Source organism: Macrobrachium rosenbergii, chromosome 26 (assembly GCF_040412425.1).
Source record: "Macrobrachium rosenbergii isolate ZJJX-2024 chromosome 26, ASM4041242v1, whole genome shotgun sequence".
Lineage (NCBI taxonomy): Eukaryota > Metazoa > Arthropoda > Malacostraca > Decapoda > Palaemonidae > Macrobrachium > Macrobrachium rosenbergii.
In genome coordinates this window covers 26401074-26421923 of record NC_089766.1, presented here as the reverse complement: position 1 = coordinate 26421923, position 20850 = coordinate 26401074, and the positions used below count along the sequence as shown (strand labels likewise).

Sequence of the window (20850 nt, the reverse complement as noted above, 5' to 3'; positions counted from 1 at the left end):
ATAATATAATAAAATAGTAATGGTGATAACTATTATAAGAATTTTCCTCTTTTACTTGTGGTTGCTGATTTTTCAGTCCATTATTATTGTTACAATTGCACAAAATGTAAACGAAATGAAGAAATAGCTAAAATTTAATCTAATGGAAGACTGTGAAAAGTGCCTTTGGGATAATGGAGGTGATTGTAGATAATAAGTCAGGCCTCTCCGTTTCTGCGTTGCTTATATTTTTTCAAGGTATTTCTTTTCCTTTTGACTATTATCTGATCGTGTATTTTTACCTTTTTTTATTTTCTGTGTATTCATCTTCTCCCTTTCAGTGCTTCGTTATTTCCTCTTTTGTCTCCCATTTTGTCTGTTTCATTGACATTCTTCTGCTCCTTTCCCTCGTGCTTCGGCAGATCTCATGTTCTGTTGGTGGCCCCTCCCTGCACTCCGCAGAACAACTTCTCCTTTCATGGCTTTCGCCGTAGTAGAGCTTCTGATGCATTTTCGCGCTCTGTATCGTCTGTCGCCTCCCGTTGTACTTCACCTCCCTACTGTATTTGCACCCAGATATGTTTTTTCATCCTCGAATACGCTTCCATACTGTATTTCATTTCATCCTGTTGCCATTCCCACCCTATTAAGTTTTTCTCCCCACCTGCAGGGTTTTCATCATCTGCTGTGTTTTCAGCCTCGATCATGTTGTCAACCTCAATTGTATTTTCACCCACAGGTGTATTTTCACCCTCTATTGTATGTTCAGCCTTGATTGTGTTGTCACCCTCCATTGTATTTTCACCCTCTAGTGTATTTTCAGCCAGGGCTGTATCCTTCCCAGGCTGTCCTCTAACCTTTCATAATATGTTGGCTCCTCCTCATCTCACTCCGTTTCATACTCCTTATAAAACTAAGTGATGAGGATTCTTGCGCGATATTGGAAGGGTGATCTGAATTCTTATACTGTTGCCTCTGCGCTGCTCTGCTCTGCTCTGCTCTGCTCTGCTCTGTGCCTTCTTGCTGTTGTCGTTGTTCTTGTCGTCGGTCGTCCTCCTTCTTCGGTTTTGTGGTCGTTGTCGTCATCTGATTGACAGTCATCATCAACGTCTTTGTTGTTGTTATTATTATTATTATTATTATTATTATTATTATTATTATTGGTATAAAGTGGGTTATCTTAGAACTCCTATATTTGTTTCAGTCTAGATAAGTATATGAACAGACTGACAGACGGACGGACACACATATAAATACAAGCTCACGTGCGCACCCGCACACGTACACTATGTATATGTGTATATATGTAGTGTATGTATGTGTATATTTGTGTATATGTATGTTCCGCAATTCTTTTTTATAGGGGGAGGAAATGTCTTTTTCATAGATATGACAAGTTTGTGAATAATAGAGCTACGGCCAGTTCACAATTTTTCCCTTTAGTGCTTTTCATTTTGCATTTCGTTTGTCTCTCTCTTTTACACATTTAATATATTCTGTAAAAGTTTGTAAGTAGGCTTGCAACCTGTAATGATTATAGTAATAATATCTCCACCCAATAAAGCGTAAAATCTGACGTAAACATGTATTCAAATAAAAGTTGTGTATATTATATATGGTATAAATTCATATATTCATCCTTAACGATGTTTATACATTCAAAAAGATTTTTCATTAACACGTCGTGACCCGAATAAGTGAGTATCGGTATTAAGAATTTGATATTATTTTTCAGACTAGCGTTCAATTCAAATGATGCACATGTGTAGGGGTGAAGCCTTTTAAAACCTGAACTTCTGCCTCGGACCAAATATTGAAGGTGCAGAGTCCCTCCCCATCGGTCTTGCACAAGGAGTGACAAGACAGTTGTTTCACTCGAAGAATTATTGGTAGTCGTGTTTTACTTGTTATGATACAGAAGACTCACTTTTTAGAATTCATCTTCTGAATTTAGTGTCTTCTTTATTTATTTATTCATTTATGGAGGAGACAGTAAAATTACGTAATTTAAATTTTTGTGATCTGAGCATTGTTTCTAGTACGCTATATTTTGAATTCATTTTCCTTTTTGGTTAAATTCAACTAAATACTGAAATGATTTAATTAAATTTTGACCAAAGGCAGACAAAATTTAACAACTTTTTATTAACAAAGTTTAAGGATCTAGAGCACTGTCTTAAATTCTGCCTCCATTTTACTATCGTTAAACTTGGAGTTTATAGATAGAGTCTAATTTTTACTTATTATGAAGTTTGGAAGTCAATTTCTTGGCCCAGGTGTCATTGTGGACGTTTCCTTCACCCCTGTCCAGTACTTGTGTAGAAGACGATGGCCAAAATGAACCCGTATTCCTAGCCTGACTTTAGGCCTTAGAAGTTAGTTCTCCGTTACCTGAAAACAATTTCTTGGCCAGGTGTCATTTTTGACGTTGACCTTACCCCATGAACCATGGTCCAGAAGATGAAGGTCGAAATTTCCCATCCAAATATTTTTCTTATAAATAATCGGAGGGGGACTTCACCCTCTAACCATAATAACGCCATGAGAGATTAAAGGCTAAGTTTCCTCCGAAAGATTTTAATTAAAATTTTGCGGCGTTTGATATTAAAAACGATGTTATTAACGTTAGAGGAAAGGATTAGCGTTACGGCTAAGCTTTATTAATGCTTTACGGCCACATTCCCTCCCCCCCTTCCCTCTCCATTTTTTTCTTTTGTTTTGATGAAGAAAGTCGGCCCATGGGAACATTTGGTAGCTTTTTTGTTTTTATTAAACGTCATAAAATCTGGTTCCATGTCAAAATTCACTCTGTTGCCCCGTGTAATGTGATAAGATGAAAAACGAAAATGGCGAGTTTCATTGTAATGTTAAAATGAGCGTTAATATGTTAATAATAATACCAGTAATGTTTATTTATTATTATTACTATTGTTGTCGTATGATATGCTTTCTGTATTGCACTTAAAAGAACTACCAATTAATCATCAAATTAAATCAGTACCAGGAGCAGAATCGTGCCGTGCAGAAAAGGCTTACTGAAATTTCCTGATGCCCAAAGGTCTATTATACGATTCATTTTCCTACGTCATGATTTTCCTCTTGAATACAGATTTGATCAGTTAAAACAGCAATAGCGATGACGCTGAGGATAACATCAACTCAATTTTCATGTGCGACGGAGGAGTTACGTTATGATATTGTGCTATTTTATTGTGGAGAGAGTTGATATTTATAAGGATAACAGATGGCAAATGTTAAGAAAGCAGTCACTGCCATTATGCATCCTTTTACCCGCCATTTATTTTTCGCTGTTGTATTTTTTACCCTGCGACCATCTCGGAGAGGTTTACCTTTTTTCACAGAGAACTGAATAATCCTCTTCATTGCCTCGTCAGAAACCGTTCATAAACTGTGGCTTATAATCTCCCCACTGGGACCCGAATAAGGGGAAGGAAGACCTCGCTTTTTCTCTCGTACACGCTTTCACGTTCTTCTCTGTCTTTTCATTCCGATATTTTTATCCTGAATCTTTATTCCTCTCTTATACCTAATTCCTTCTTTAGTCACTTCGCAGCCTGTGATATACGCTCGTTGTCTTCGTTAGTGTTATTAACATCGTTATTGCTTGGATATTAACCTGTCCAGGTGGAATCGAAAGGTATCACGTGAATATGACACTGATACTGCTGTGTGTATCTCTTATTAATGGTTTTATTTCCGATTATTCATTTTTGTAATAGTTGTACACACAGTACATGGCCATGGAACTTTCAAGGTTAGCGAGATTCGTTTAGTTGGAAAATTGCAGATTCAGCACACGACTGAATAAAAAGACACACATTTACCCTCACACAAATGCAGGAAAGACATCCTTCGTTATTTAAACGTGTTTGATATCTTAGCAGTCTCTTGCAAATGGTAAAGTTTATAGTGAGGCCCAGAAACCGATAGAGTAACAGTACATTTATAAATTAAAATTTTTTTTTTTTTTGACATGAAGCCTTTACCCCTAACAGGGTATGACTCCAAAGTAAACGCAACACGAAAATCACTGCCGAATCATGGATGAAGCCCCTGTAGAGAAAATTTCCAAAACATGAATTGCTTCATGTATCTTCATGGAAGACTCACTAGCAGCGTGTTGAACCTCCCCCCACCCCCCACACACAGACACAAACTATGCCATTCACTTCTCCCTTGTATGTGCACGAGCATAAATGTGTGTCTGAGTATTTCAATATGCACACATACTTATAAATTCGCTTCCTCCCCCACTCCTGCTATGGTAATTATTGGTCACCCTCTGAACGTATACTCTTCCTCAGTTTTAGGGCAAATGCTTTGTATACGGTTCATTGTCAATGCAGTTTATAAGAAGATTATTACCAATGACATTTCAGTTACGGCGTTATCTAATTTAAAACCAAAAACAAAAAAAGACAACCACCTCCATATTGTCTGTTGGAAAAGCTATACCGGGAACTGTCGGATGCAGTTCGAGTCTGCCCCAGCTGATGATAACCACCCCTGTCTAGGACAGAAATTTGATGACGGAGGGGGGTGGGGTTAACTTTGGCCGGGAATGACCCAGACAAGCACAAGCATATTGTTCGGCTGACACAATTATCCAGGTATACCTTGACCTTTGTGAATTGATTCAAGGTGCAACTTTGACATTTGGACTTTGCATTAGATTCAAGATACACCTTTGACCTTTTGACCTTTATGATTGCTTTACTTTTTATAATAAAAAAACCAAGGCAGACATGGTGGCCCAAATCAAGCTCAGTCATGGCAAAATGAGAGGTGTCTGTTGGTTGGAACGGTGTAAGAGGTACACGCCAGACTTCTTATTCTCTTTAACACATTTCTACATTTTTAATAGGGCAGGAGCCCGTGCCGGTCATAAGGCAAGCTCAATCAAAACCAGCTACCAACCAGCAAGAAAAGAGTAACAGTGAAGAGTTGTGAATTTTACTAACGTGCTGGCAAGAATAATTTATCGAATACAGAATCAGATAAAATTCTGCGTTCTGAAAGTGACGCATATGAGGAACTGGTCGAAACACGAACGAGGTGGCTGGTTTAGATTAAGCCGGCCTTATGCCAGCTTGGACCCATACGCGAAGATGGTGCAAGGTGTTCAAGGGAGTCGAGGCATGGGGTGTGTACCTGTAATGAGAGCAGTCCGCCCTCGTCTAAAAGCCAGTAGCCCTCACTTACTTATTTTTCGAGGTCGAGAATTTGGAATTGGCGCACAATCGAGAGGCCCTCAAGAGCTGTGGAGAGGGATTCGATATTTGACCGTTTTGTGCTGCTGTAATGCTGGTAAAAACAATTGACGCTCCCAAGTGTTGGAACCCACAAAGTTTGTGACTCCGCTTCCGGATCTGTTTGTGAATGGGAAGTTCAAAGAACCACGGGGAAGAGAGAGAGAGAGGGCTATTGTTTTGAGTTCATCTCCCTTTGGGAGGAAATTGGACCAGAGTCTATTATAGAGTAAAAGGTGCTCAGCGTTGTTTTGTATAATTTCAACCCCTATGAAAATTCGCATTTGCTACGCGTAGGACAGCGACAGCAAAGTGCTAAGATCAACGCTCATCAATAGACCAAATTATAGTATGGAAATAGCGTTTGTTTCGGCTGCGCCAAGTGGGTTGCCAAACCTACGAACACTTTTACGGCATCCAAATGTTCTTTAACATTCATGTCATAACTGAGTACAACTTTTTATCCATTGTCATGTATCTTCTAGAGCACTATTGTTGTTCTTTTAACTAATCTGATTTTCGTAATAAGGCGGGTTCATCAAATGGTTCATGTATACAGCAAAAACTGACCGTATTTTCTCGGCAGAATTGATCTCTGTATGGACTGGTTTCAGAAAATGCCTCTCTTCTGGTTATAAGCAATGACATTCGTCACTTGCTACCTCCACGAATGTTCAAGGGCTTATGTATTGACGCTGTCCAGCGTTTCTTATTGGTTACCATTTTCATGCGACTGATATCAGCAACACGTTTCCACTCTGATACATAATAAAAAAAATCGTCCTATGCACAGTAAGTTATTGAGAATAGAACGTTTGCATCTGTTTTGACACAAACGTTTTCTCGCTTAATTCTAAATACACGACTGCCGGACGTCTCAGAAAAAAAAGGTCATTGTTACCTCGTGGGTGGTGGGGAGGTCCGTTGGGAGAGAAAGTGATAGGTTATGGGTAAGTGGGTGTGGAGGACACTGCTCACGTAGCGTGGGTAAAATTGAGGTACTAGGGCCAGGGTAAGGAGGATTGTGGTATGTGATGGGTAATGGTGTGGGGAGAAGATTGTTGTCTGAATGTAGTTAAGGGGTGGATGCATGGGTAAGGGAAGTGATAGGTCATGGGCAAGGGAAATGAAGGGAATTGTTGTCTGAGCGTTGTAAAATGGTGATTGACATGAGTTAGGGGAAGCGATCGGCTGTGGGTAATGAAAGGGAAGGGATTTGTTGTGTGAGAGTTGTAAATTTGGCGACTTTTGGGTGAGAAGATACAGGTTATGGGTAAGGCAAACGGAGGGATTATTGTGTGAAGGTTGTGAAGGGGGAGGATTTCAAGGGGAAGGGGAAGTGACAGGCCATGGGTAAGGGAAATGGACAACGTTTTGGGTAGGTGAGTAAGGGGAAGTGATGTGTTATTGGTAAAGGAAGGAGGGAGGGGGAGGAGCTGTCGGAGGGAGAGTGGGTGGGGGCGGTCAATTTGGATGCTGGAGGCTTTTTCCTTTCAGATTCAGAAGAAATCTTTTATATATAAGAGGAGAAATAAAGAAAAATCTGGCCACCGGCATTATTTTTGAATCTATTGAAAACAGCTGAGAAACGGCGCCTCTTAAATATCGCCGACGCTGGGGTGGTGGGGATCTCGGATGAGGGATGGGTGCTGGGGTGGGGGAGGGGGAAGGAGCTGCTTAGGCTAGTATTGGCCGTTCTTTAAGTTTGGGAACTCAACAAAATACACATGAAATTATATAAGGATTTTTTCTCATATCACGCTTTGTCTTCCTTAATATAATGTCTTTATTGTCTTAGTTTCAATATTTATTAATTTACTTTTAAATTTTCTCAGCACTTTTACTGACAGGATTTAATTCCCGTTTATTTACTTTAGCTTATGAATGTATTCTTTTCTTATTTCCAATTGTTTATAGATACGAAGAAAATAATTGATTGTCGTTCAGTATTGCAAGTGTTTGTTACATCTTTCTTTCACATATTTACTTAATTTTCTTCGATTTTTAAGTCCTGCCTGCCCTTCTGTTACTTCTGCTTCGCTTATTTTTTCAGGCTCTTACTTTCCTTGTAGCTCCTATCTCTTGTTTCCGTAAATTTATTTTTCTTCTTCAGTTCGAATAGTCTTGCTAAACCCTGATTCTTAGTCTCGACTCTATGGCAGATGCATTTGTTCAGTGCTTATCTGAGCTTAGTGGAATGAGAGAAAATTTCTTTGACATGAATCAGTCATGCTCTCGTATACTGCAGAGAAATGCACAAGCAGATAGGTAGGCGGAGAGAGAGAGAGAGAGAGAGAGAGAGAGAGAGAGAGAGAGAGAGAGAGAGAGAGAGAGATTACGGAGGCGTTATTAAAATGTTCCCTTCATAAATTGCAACGTCTTCCCCATTCAAGAGCCTCCTCCTGATCCTCGTAAAGTAAACATGAATATCGCTCTTGCGTGGCTTATGAATAGAGGCGAAATTGACGAGCCCAAACCACTTCGCTTTAATCTGGCTTGATGAGGAGGGCCAAAGGTGAGGTCGAGGGAGGAGGGTGGAGAGGGGGGGCAGTGAGAGTGGGAGGGCTTTTGTGGAGTGAGGAAAGAAATAGGGGCCGAGGGAGGCGGAAAGCAAGGTAAAGGCTGCCTTTTCGACCGGGAAAATAGAGGAGGAAATTTGGACTAGAGAGTTTTAGTATTTGTTAAAGAAGTTGGATGGCTAAGTGAAGGGAGTCCAACGAAAACGGATGAATAGTCATAAGCAATAAGCAGTACATCTGAGGCCACACAGTCAGCCAGTTACGGTGCATTGCACTAACAGAATAGTTGCAGTACCTTTCCTCCTCGTCTTCTTCCCCCTCCCCAACACACACACACCACCGCCCTTGACGGGGCCGTATACGAGGTAAGAGTGCCTTCCTAAATTTGAAAATGACATAAAGAGTCAAGTCAGAAGGAGGAAAATATGGGGCCAAAGTTAAGGACAAAATTATGCACATTACTTGAAAAGGAAAATTTTACAAAATCTTCATTTAAAGGGAAAGGAAGAGGAATATCAAAGCCCAGGAACATGGAATTTGAAAAATCGAACAGGAATTAAATTAAAGAAGGAAATTCGTGGAGAAGTCGCAAGGTAAGGGGGTGAAAGTAGGACAGATTTTCTTTATATATGCATATGCATACATATATGTATTTATATATACATATATATAATATATATAAAGATATATACACATATATACGCACACACACATATATATATGTGTGTGTGTGTGTGTATTTAGTTGTATTCTTCTCAGTCACGAAGATAAAATATGTCGATGCACTCCACAATGAAAACGAAGTAGACACCAATTTGCAAGCCCCATATCATAAATCCTGTCGATTTTGTTAATAAAATGCAAAAATGTAAGTTTACGGACGATGAAATTATAGTTGGTTTCGATGTAAGTAGCTTGTTCACTTGTGTACTCGGTAATGGTGTTCTAGATTTTTTGAAATGTGAACTAGATAAATATGTTTTTACTTTACCGGTTAGTATCATTCGACAGTTAATTAGACTTTGTGTAGTAGATATTTGCTTTGTGTTTAATGGCAAATATTTTAGACAGAAATTTGGTATGCAGATGGGGAACTGCCTTTCATCTGTTCTTTCTAACAGTTACATAGAATTTTACGAGAAGTCTGGCTAATTCCATTTTACCCGGTAATATACTTTGGTTCCGTTATGTTGACGACATATTTAGTATTTGGAAAATTCACTGGGACATAGATCTCACATTAACACATTTGAATGGACTGGTACCCTCGATCCAATTTACTGTCGAGAAAGAAGAAAATAAGAGTATAGTTTTCTTGGATGTTAAAGTCATTAGAAATAACAATACCTTAAAGTTTAAAGTACATCGAAAAGGTAGCAACAATACTGTGATTATCAATGCGAGATCTTTCCATAATAAACAAGTAAAGCAGTCAGGAATAAAATCTTTGTGTTTAAGAGCCCTTCATCTAGTCAGCCCTGAATTCTTTGATGACGAGATAGGTTATGTATATATATATGGATTGGGTCCGAAGCACAATATTACTCTACAAGGTATAGATAGACGAGTGTTTCTCGCTTGCCAAAAAATCTTTTTATTCCACTAGTGGAAAATAGGAATTTTAATAGCAATATACTGTTTGCCATACATGCCAGCCTTCGATCATATCCACCCACGTAAATTAACTGTTGCATTTTCCTATCGCAATACCAATGTCAGAACTTTAATAGGAAACAGCCCTATACACGACAACAGGGTAGTATACAAAATTCCTTGTGGCTGCAATAAATTTGATGTTGGACAATCAGCAAAACTGTTGAGAAACTGATTGCGCAGCATAAATATAGTATCGCTACTGATCAAAGAAACAGTGCCAAATCAGGGGCCTAAAGCAAGAATCTTGTTCAGAAACAATAATTTTATCGAGAGAAATCTAATAGAAGCGGCATGCACAGAGAAAACACTAACTTTAATGGCAGCATAGGTTTATTCAAGACGGACCCAATCTTTCTACACATGAAAAAAAAGTATAAATTATGTAATAAATGACTTAGGTATTCACCCAATTATCTATTTAGCCTCATACTGTTATCCTTTTCTGTTGGACGAACTGTGAACTAGACAATTTATATTTTATTATTACATGCTTTTTTTTTAACTTGACTTCTGCGTCTGTCTGTCTGTCTGTCGTCAAATCTTGTAACTCAATTACCGACCTGTTCCCTTCGTCTAATGGACTTGAAATTTTGCATAGATACTCGTTACCGGTGACAATACAACCTTACATGATCAGTAGGTCATTCAGTGACCTCTAGAGACCCTGCAGTGACCTCTCCTAGTATCTCAGGATTTGTATGAAACTCTCGGATTTTTCACAACTTCTTTGACTAGACAGGATATCAATTTCGTTAGCTACAGTCATAAATCGGTTACAGTTTCTGTCAAAACTAAAAGGTATATAATAAAAAAATAAAAAAAAAACTCTTGAAACACGCTTTTATTAAAATGCACTAAAAAGTGAAAAATAAATCTTTTGAGACACACCAGGATTTTCTTACAGTCAATCATGTGTACAAAAATAAAAGCGAGGGCGCCAAAGAAGGAAATAATAATAATAATAATAATAATAATAATAATAATAATAATAATAATAATAATAATAATAATAATAATTTTCATTTCTTGTAGCGCTTCTTTCCATGTTTGGCGGCCACGCTTTTATTTTTGTAGACATGATTAGTTGTAAGAAAATCCTGGTGTGTCTCAAAGATGTATTTTTCACTTTTTGGTGCATTTTAATAAAAGCGTGTTTTAAGAGTGTTTTTTTTTATATTTTTATATTATCCTGTAACAGTTGTAAGCACCGTTAACCGTTTTTACTTGTTTATATTTTATGTAAGTCTTGAAGCGTATGTCCGGTATATGTTTTTCTTAAACTTATTAGTCAATGAAGTTCCCGGTATGAGGCCTCATGGAAGGCGAAACTGTTGGGACAAATTAAGAACTCTATTTCCTTTTTCCTCTCTGGTTTCTCCTTCGTTTTCATTGTGGAGTAGTAGATCGAGATTATATATATATATATATATATATATATATATATATATATATATATATATATATATATATATATATATATATATACTATATATATACATATATATTATATATATATATATATATATTATATTATATATATATATAGATGAATTTTTGGTCCTAGTTTCCACTAATATTTTAAGATCTACTGTACAGGTACTCTTTACTTTCCATATCTGAACATCAACGGCATTATTATTATTATTATTATTATTATTATTATTATTATTATTATTATTATTATTATTATTATTTTAAATCTATCACAGTCATCCTATTGGACTGGGTGGTTTTTACAGTGTGGTGTTCCGGATTGCACCCTGCCTCCCTAGGGGTCCATCACTTTTCTTGCTATGTGCGCTGTTTCTAGTAGCACACTCTTCTGCATGAGTCCTGGAACTACTTCGGCATCTAATTTTTCCAGATTCCTTGAAAAGGAATCTGAAAAAATTATGGGTAAAATTTCCAATGGCATATCCCATATCCTTCTAAATTTTCTATTTTTAGGTCTTGATACTTATCAGTTTTTTCTCTTTCTTTCTCATCTACTCCAGTGTCCCATGGTATTGCGACATCAATGAGTGATACTTTATTCTTGATTTTGTCAATCAACGTCACGTCTGGCGTATTGGCACGTATCACCCTATCTGTTCTGATACCATAGTCCCAGAGGATCTTTTCCCGATCGTTTTCTATCATTCCCTCAGGTTAATTTTCGTACCACTTATTACTGCAAGCTAGCTGGTGTTTCTTGCACAGGCTCCAGTGGAGGGCTTTTGCTACTGAATCATGCCTCTTTTTGTACTGGTTCTGTGCAAGCGCCGGGCATTAGCTTGCTATGTGGTTTATGGTCTCGCCTTTTCATGTTGCGATTCCTGCATATGGGTGAGATGTTATTTCCATCTATTGTTCTTTGGACATATTTGGCTCTTAGGGCCTGATCTTGTGCCCCTGTTAGTATTCCTTCTGTTTCCTTCTTGAGTTCTCCCCTCTGCAGCCACTATTGTCATGTTTCTTCGCTGGCTAGTTCTTTATTCGGTCTCATGTACTGTCCGTGCATTGGTTTGTTGTGCCTTTCCTCTGTTCTGTTTTTCATTCTCCAGTCCCTGTAAATTTCTGGGTCTTCGTCTACTTTTATCAGTCCTTTTTCCCACGCACTCCTTAGCCACTTATTATTATTATTATTATTATTATTATTATTATTATTATTATTATTATTATTATTATTATTATTATTATTATTGCAAGGTAGACGCAACCAAAACTGTCACTATTTTCATCAATACCACTTTCCTAGGCCTCCTGCTTCGTTATTATTATTATTATTATTATTATTATTATTATTATTATTATTATTATTATTATTATCATTATTATTATTATTATCTTCTATTTTTCGACCCGTCATGACCACAATGGCTGTAACGCGGTTCAGTGACTGCATCTTCCCATCCACACTTCTCCTCTCTCTCTCTCTCTCTCTCTCTCTCTCTCCCTCTCTCTCTCTCTCTCTCTCACACACATTTAATTTTTTGTTTTGCTTATCTGCTAAATTTTTTGTACGTCTCTCCCCTTACTTTATGACCGCCCGAAAAGTATGAAAAGAAACGATAGTCGGTTGTGCTATATATTTGTAGAAGAATGTGTTTTCTGCAATATTTTCTTTCCACAATCCCTGCCGGACAAGTAATGGCTATTTTTTCCCTTTATTTTTCTATTAGTCATTTTTTATTTTATCCAAAACCGTTTCCCACTCTTATTTAGCAAACGATTTGTATTGATATTTATTTGTTTATTTATTCCTCGTTTCAATGATTCAGTTTGAATGAATTTTATTTTATTTTCGAAATTTATATCGTTGGTTAACTGATTGTGTGAAGTGTTCTGTGTTGTCTTCGTTTTCTGATAAAGTACTTCTGTATTTTTATTCATCAAAAGGTTTTTGTCTTAAGGTTTTTGTGTTAACCACGAAGAAGCAGTTGCTCTCAGCAGTGTCCCAGAGACTAAACACTCATACCTGCTGCCCTTGCCTAAGGCTTATCTCTCTCCCCACTCACTTGAGACATGGCGGAGCAAGACTGTGACTACTGATGCCTCATCTAGTATATCCATATGACCGCAAACGATTCATCCCTAGCACGCAGTAACGCTAAAGTTATGTGCCAATGAAAACCAATCAAGAGATGAACGGGGACTGGATGAGGGGCTAACACGGGGAAAAGTCGTTGTGATATCACACCTGTGAACATACCGTGTTTGTCAGTGATGTCTACTTTTTACAGTCTTCATATTTTTTTTATAATGTTATTATCAACATTCAATGAACTCTTAAGTTCTGAACTGGCTTATATGGAAAACCTATGCCAAAATAAGAGACTTTTGCATGGTTGCTATTGTATTTACATACAAATTTACGTCTGAATAGAAACTTTTTTCCATTATTAACCTTTTGAATGTTTGTTCCTGTAGAAACCATAAAGTACCGGTAATGATTTTAAACTCTTTGGTTTATATGTGAATGTTGATTTGTATGTCGCGTTGTAATCTTCTTTTGCCAAGTGTCAGTTTCAATTTTATTTTATTTGTTGTGTCCTGAAGATTTGAACAGCATAGGCTACATAAGTGCTTAGTACTTTGTTTTTCGGTCTACAACTTCCCAGTGGCACTTCCAGACAGACACTCTCTCTCTCTCTCTCTCTCTCTCTCTCTCTCTCTCTCTTGCTTATGTATGTAGTATTCATACGTATGCATGTATATAGGTATGAATTTTCATCTAGACGTGAGGGAGGGCGAATTGAAATGTTCGGTAAATATATATATATATATATATATATATATATATATATATATATATATATATATATATATATATATATATATATATATATATATATATATATATATATTATTTATATTTACACACATACACACACATAATCCCATAGGGTTAGTGCCGTCAGTGCACCTCTTTCATTCCTTTTAATGTACCTCCGTTCATATTCTCTTTCTTCCATCTGACTTTATTTCAAGCCTTCTTACTGTCAGTTTCCCTCTCAGCGCTGAATGACCTCATAGGTCCCAGCCCCTCTCCTTAGGCCTAAATTCTATATTCTATTCTATTCTACTGTATATACAGTACATACATATTATATATATTTACAAATGTTTTAAACTTCACAACTAAATCTTCCCACAGTAAGAGTTGTGCTTTTTCTCTTCCCTGAACAGACACCCCCTGTTCCCTCTGCTGGCACTGTTGTTCGAGAAGTGCGAACTGGCCACGCAGAGCGCCGACTCCGTCAGCAGCGACTCGTTCAACTTGGACATTCAGGCATTCGTCCAGCACCAAGAGAGAGACCGCAAGCCCTTCCTCATGAACGACCCGGAGGTGGATGGACTGGTGAGTCTGACTGCGCTTGCTACCGCTTCCGTGCCAGTGATGTCATCTGAAGCTTGGCTGTCGCTGTTCCTTCTGCAAACGGCTGCATAACAACGAAACCCTTCAGATGGCATCGCGCCTGCGGAACTCTACTTCGAGTCAAGTTTTCTAATTATGTAAATGAATTTCCGGGCTATCATATGTACCATTAAGAGAGTGTATGCATGTGTACATGTATATGTATATTTATATATATATGTATGTATATATGTATGAATGTATGTCTATATATATACACATTTATTCATACATACATATATGCATATATGCATGCATGTACATACACATATACATATACATATACATACACTTTCTTAGTGACACATAATGATAGCCACAGAAATTCATTAACATAATTAAAAGAGCTTGGCTCGAAGCTCATACGAAATACAATAACAGTGATTTATTTTTCAAGGCAGTATATTTTAAACTCTTCTTCCCATATATTACATATATATATATATATATATATATATATATATATATATATATATATATATATATATATATATATATATATATATACATGATATATATGTGTGTGTGTATGTGTATGTATTGAATATTTCTAGTTAATGCCATACCTGAGTAATACTAGTATCCTATTTGTTGAAAGAAGAAATCTGTCTTTGCAGTGTCATGTATGCAACTGAGTGACCGTGATGGGTGTTCTTAAATTTCAAAGATCCATCATCAAACATGTCTCACGCTACGTCTGTCATACTTTATATATTTTTTTAAAAGGGTACCACATATATTTTTTCACTCGATTTTCAAATCGTAAAAGGCAAGTTAGACAACACAAGGTCTTTTAAGTCTAAAAGTGATTCTAAGCAATGGATGGTCAGTTGGACAGATAAGCACTTATTCCCTCTGATTAAGAGGTGTTCATTGCATCTGTGATAAAACAGTAAATAACATACGAGCCTTATATAGTGTCACCGTTAACGCCAGTTGCTTTGGTGAGCAGAATGTCTTCATGAAAAATGTCACACACACACACACACACACATATATGAACCGGCTACTTTGTTAACATTCCCTGATGAAACTTGTCACAAACCATCCAGCCACTTGCCATTGTCCTGTTTCATTAGCACTTTCGTTTCGGTGACACAATCTGTTCCCTGATGCATATTCCCATTATGGTTCGGGACCTTCCCTGAAAAAAGCGGGACGCCATATCTTAAAAACTAACCATAGAATCTTCTTGAAAATAATCTCAATATGTTTACCTCGCCCAAAGTATTAGGGGTTGTCCTTCAAATACCCTAACCTAACCTAACCTAGAGGCATAGCAAAAAAAAAAAGCCGAGGCGCCCACTCGTCTGGCCGAACCATTGCATTTGGGGAATTTGCTTCCCAGATAAATTGTATTCGTTGAAATTCTTTCCTCCGACATTTAATGTAAGATGCGCATAAATGTATTTTCACTTACAGATTTTACGAGTTTTTTTTTTATTACTTTCAGAACTTGTAGACGGTGTATTTCGTTCAGCATTTATTTATTATTCTAATTTACTTTTTACTCTCACATGAAAATTGCTCAATGTATATTTGAGTTACGGTGTTGATTAGGTAAGTCTTTGACGTGGATATCATTGGAATTCCCTTTTTTCATTCACCGAACATTTCAATTCCCCCTCCCTCACGTCTACATGAAAATTGATACCTATATACATGCACACGGATGAATACTACATACATACGCAGAGAGAGAGAGAGAGAGAGAGAGAGAGAGAGAGTTGATATGAGTGGGATTGCGTTTCCCTTATTAGAATCAAATCATTTAATCCAACGTCATTAATCAATTACGAATTTCACCCACGGGGACGATTTTGTTAATTCATTATGTTGATTTAAATAAACGATTGTGTGCAAATACACTGACGGATTACAGGCATATTGATGCCTGCCAGGTCTTGCCGGCCTTCGCTCCGTAATTGCTTGCTCTGGGTGCCTCTCTCTCAACGGTCAGTAGCGGTCACGAACTGTTTTTGCTGGCTGGCTGGCTGGCGTACACTACATCCATAGCTAGCCGTGAGACTTATAAGGCGCCCTTGACGCTCTGAATTGATGTTCATGAACAGCATTTCATTCGGCAGAGTTGTTCTTTCATTTCATTAACACTGATCGCCTCGGTTGTCGGTCAGTCATAAATATGTAAATATTATCTTGTTAAGATTAACATGAATGGGTTTTGCTCATTACCCTTTATCCGGTAATACCCGTCATTATTCGTTTTTTATGACGGACTGTCAATATGTTAGTCGTTTTTAATGATAGTTGATGATTCTTTAAAATATATCGTGTAGTCTTGTTAGTATCACACGTCCATCATTCTTCATTTTCTTTTTATTCTGTGCTTTGTTAACTAATGCGGGTGCGTGATATGTTAATGTGAAGACTTAAGAGTTTACGGGAACAATCTTTGTTTATAATTGATAAATTTTTTGCAAAAACCCACCCGACAACTTTTCGCGGAACAAAAGTTTGAACGATATCCAGTGTGCAAATTCTTACATTATGGTTAAAGTTCGATCAGCGATTGTATTTTCAAAGGTCATCGGAAATACGGGAGAAAGGAGAAAAGAGGTGATTGTGCTTATATTTGGTCATGGCATTTCGTGTACCTGTCAAACTAACCTTACCCAACCCAGCCTTATATACCTTGTTTAATTTCATTTTACTTAACCTTCCCTTACCTTAGTCTAAACAACTTTACCTTTCCTTATATGACTTTAAGTAACTCAACGTAGCCTTGTATTACCTAACCTAAGTTAACTTGAATCACGAGTAATCATATTTTGAAAATGATACGTAGCAGCATATTGATGAATCTGTCACGATTAATGTCACCGAACCTGAAGCTCAATTTCCTTCGTAGCTGTGTAGTTTTCTCTTGCTTTTCAGTCCTTGCATCAGTCACTTGAACATAGCTCTATTAGTAATGGAAATAACAGCTGTGCTACCAAGTAAAGTCTACTTATTACTAGGAAAGGGCTTTTGTTTCTATGAAACGTTGTGCCAGTTGGCCAGAAAGAACTTACTGCTGGTTTTGTTATTAATTTCCTCCAAGGAATGCACTAGTAGTGTCCTCTCTCTGCTGCTGTTAGTCATTACCCCCATGAAGTCTAGTTTCTGAGCAAGCTCTTGAGTGTTACCTTTCAGATGTCCTGATAATGTCTGTTTTTATCATCTCTCTTATAATGACCGTCTCTGAATTCTTTAGCTGAGAGGGGCAGTTTATGTCTTATTTTTTGACTGACGGTCATGGATTGATGAGTTTACATTATCAGTGGCCTGGCAGATTGATTGTATGTTATTTGGTGTTGTAACTGGTCTGGAAGAAACTGCCTTGTTGCTGAGGACACTTAACTAATTGTCCAAAATAGAGACTAGTTTAGCATTTTCAGTTAATTCCTTCATATGAGCTCCTGCGATATTGAGTATTCTTATTCCTTTGTGTGAAAAGGTAGTCTGTTAGTATTTTACCAGATCCCAGAAAAATGAGAGTTTGGTGATGCTCCTTCTATTTCTAGCATTTCTTATTTGTACTAATATATGGCTGAATTTTGTAGCCGTCAGTTCAAGTCTGTATCCTGAGAAGGGCTGCTGTGCTGATAAATGGTTTGTTTAAGTAAAGTCCGTTGCATCACAGTGGCAGTTTGTTTGCACCTCAGTTCAGTAGCCTGGCAATGACCACTGAAATGATAAGCACCCAAAGTGAGTTGCCTGGAAACGATTGCTGTTTTTAATGGGCTCAGTTCATTTGCCCGAGAAGATATACCATGTTTGTAAATAGCAAAAGCCAGTTGCATAAAAATGCCTGCTGTGTTATGTAGCCTAAACAAAAAGGAGCTAAGTTTAATTTACAGAAGAGGGCTGCTTTGTCAGTAAACAGCTGGCCTCTGTTGCCTGAAGAGAGTTGTGTTAGTACAGTTGCCTGAAAAGAGGTGTTATGTTAATCAGCAGCTCAAGTCAGTTGCTTGAAAAGGTCTGCTGCCGTGTCAGTAGACGTTTTTTTTTTAGGTGTGTGAATAGGTGTGTATGTTAAGAGACTCTTATTTTTAACTTTCTGCAATCCTTGTAAGCCTCGTTTACAAGTTTCTGATGAAGAAGGCGTTTCCCACTGCACCTTTTCTTCAAGCTGCCAGAGAATCTCAAATCAATCAATCAGTCGGTAAGCACATTTTCACCACTGAATTGGTCTACAGTCGTACGTATTAGTATCAGTCGCCAGATGTATTATTTTCATTCGGTTCATTAAATCAGATCAAATTTGTTTAGGAGGAAATGGATATTTGGCTGTGATAAAAAAAAGGTGGGGGGGGGGGGCGTTGTTTTAAGCACTTGAAGCTCGTTCCACCTTCCCACATTCATTGACTTCAGAGTGTTATTGAACTCCTTTATGCTGTCATTACTGCAGCTAATTCCAGTAACCAGAGTAATCCATTAACAGCAAGGCTTTTATTGCCTCCAATCGCCACCTGCACAGAGGAGCGCAGCCGAAATGGCAGCAGCAGCATCAGCAGCAGCATCAGCAGCGCCGCTGCGGACTTAAAATCAGTTCATCTTTTATTTCCCGTCTGTGATATTTTTATTCATAATCAAAGGGATTGAGAACAAAATGGCATTAATTTTTGATTGTCTGACCTATAGATGAAAAGGCAATTTGCGGTACACGTTTTCGTCCCTGTTATTTTGTGACGACCATAAAAAAGAGATGATGGAATATTAACTGTTTATTAGAATATAATGTTTATGTTGTAAACCCCTTTTTTGCAAATTAATCATGGCGCGCGCATTGTGTATTTTGGAAGACCTGATTCATTTTGTATCGGTAAGATCAGAGTGGAATATTAAACTGTATTATGAAATTCATTTTTGATAATGCCCGCTTTGGAGAATTGCTGGTATGGAATATATATGTTTTTGATTTTAATGTTTTGTTTGGCGACATAAAGAATATCATTATGTTATATTGCCTTGTAAAGCCCCGGCTTCAATATTGGCGTGCAATGAACAACAAAGGAGCGGAAGCCCCCGTTCGTCCGAATGCATCGCCCCGTTATTTCCAGCATCAAATTATCTATTGTTTCCCCTCCATTATTCTCCTGAATTTACTCCCTAATAATTGATTTGCATAAATATATACATATATATAATATTTTTTGTGCGGGTGGGCGCGCGTGCACGCCCCGGGATTAAAATGTCATAGAAGCGTACACCGAATCAGGGAGGAATTACGGAGGGCCATAAAAATCACATAAAAGATGCATAATCACATAAACTAGCGATTCGACCCTTGCACCTCACGCGTAGGTTTCAAGAGGGTCGCCCAAATACACCTGTAATTAAGCGAATTAGTGAGCGCATGAATCTGAGAGATTTGCAGCGGACAAAAAAAAAAAAAGCCATAGCAAGTTGCAGCCTTTGGAAAAATAGAAAAAACTGACCAGTCGGTAACTCTCTAGATTGGAAACAATAAGTGGTAACTCTTTCAGGTGTTATTGTCTGCGTGAACGATTAAAGTGGTAAAGTGCTTGTCTGTCGGTCTTTCTCTCTGGGGTATTTTTCCGTAAATAAACGATGATAAGGAATTTCTGCATTGCATTATTATACATGAAAGGGAGCTGCCTCAGTAACGTGAGGCTTTAGTAGTCTTTATCTGGCGTGGATCAGACTTCTGTGAACACTGTAGTATCATTTGATATTATCTGTGTTGGGGTTAATCGACAGTTTTTTCTCGAGAAATTGGTTAAACAGTCGACAAATACTTGAAACCAAGTATGTATATAGGACGCGAGATATAGTCACGAAAATATACTCATTTCATTACCCCAAAGTGAGGGGAGGAGGGATACTTTTGTTGGTCATTACAGGTAAATAGTTTTGTAATCATCTTTTGTTGCTCCCGTCTTGAATACCTCCTCTTGACACCCCCGCCCTTCGTTCTTCCCCATGTGACGTTATTACTCATAGATGTTATTATAATCATTTGAAGCTGCCGTGCTTTCTGTGCTCCCCTTCAACTTTCTTTCACTCCTAAAACTTCTTCACCCCTCTCTCATCTTTCCCACCCTCAAATGTCGCCCCCTCACCTATATTCCTGGTCCCCTACTAGCCCCCTCCCCCCACTTCCCCCCATTTCCCCCGGACACCTTGAACAACTTAAACCCTGATTTACGACGTTACATCGCCCCAGAGTTTGCAAATTACTGTTTGGTCGGGGAAGTTTTGGGGGAGGGGGTTGGGAGGGGGGGAGATAAAGGATGGTTAGGGTTGGGCCTTTGCTTTAGATTACGGCGTAAAGGATGTAAAATGCGTTATTTAATATATAAAATTTTGGACCGGCCAGAGACCCCTTCTTATCTCGGAAAGTATTTTATGAGGTTATGCTTTTGGGGAGGGAAGGAGTGGACGGGAAGGGGGGGGGGATAGTTACAGATGCCTCCTACGCAATTTCTGTGGTAAATGCTTCCACGGGGAAGGGGAGCAAAAGCAAGCTCAAACGCTTGCAAGCGCAAACACCACAGACTTGAAC

At 38.0% G+C, this 20850-nt stretch overlaps 1 protein-coding gene across 3 annotated transcripts in view; it reads left to right on the top strand.

The window, feature by feature from the left end:
- The window catches only part of LOC136853115 (homeobox protein PKNOX2-like), a 638842-nt gene that overhangs the window by 449727 nt on the left and 168265 nt on the right, over window positions 1–20850 (top strand). For all 3 annotated transcript variants that reach the window (XM_067128415.1, XM_067128414.1, XM_067128416.1), the window contains exon 3: window positions 14093–14264. In XM_067128415.1, the coding sequence (XP_066984516.1) occupies window positions 14093–14264 (172 nt within the window). The remainder of the gene's footprint in view (window positions 1–14092; window positions 14265–20850) is intronic.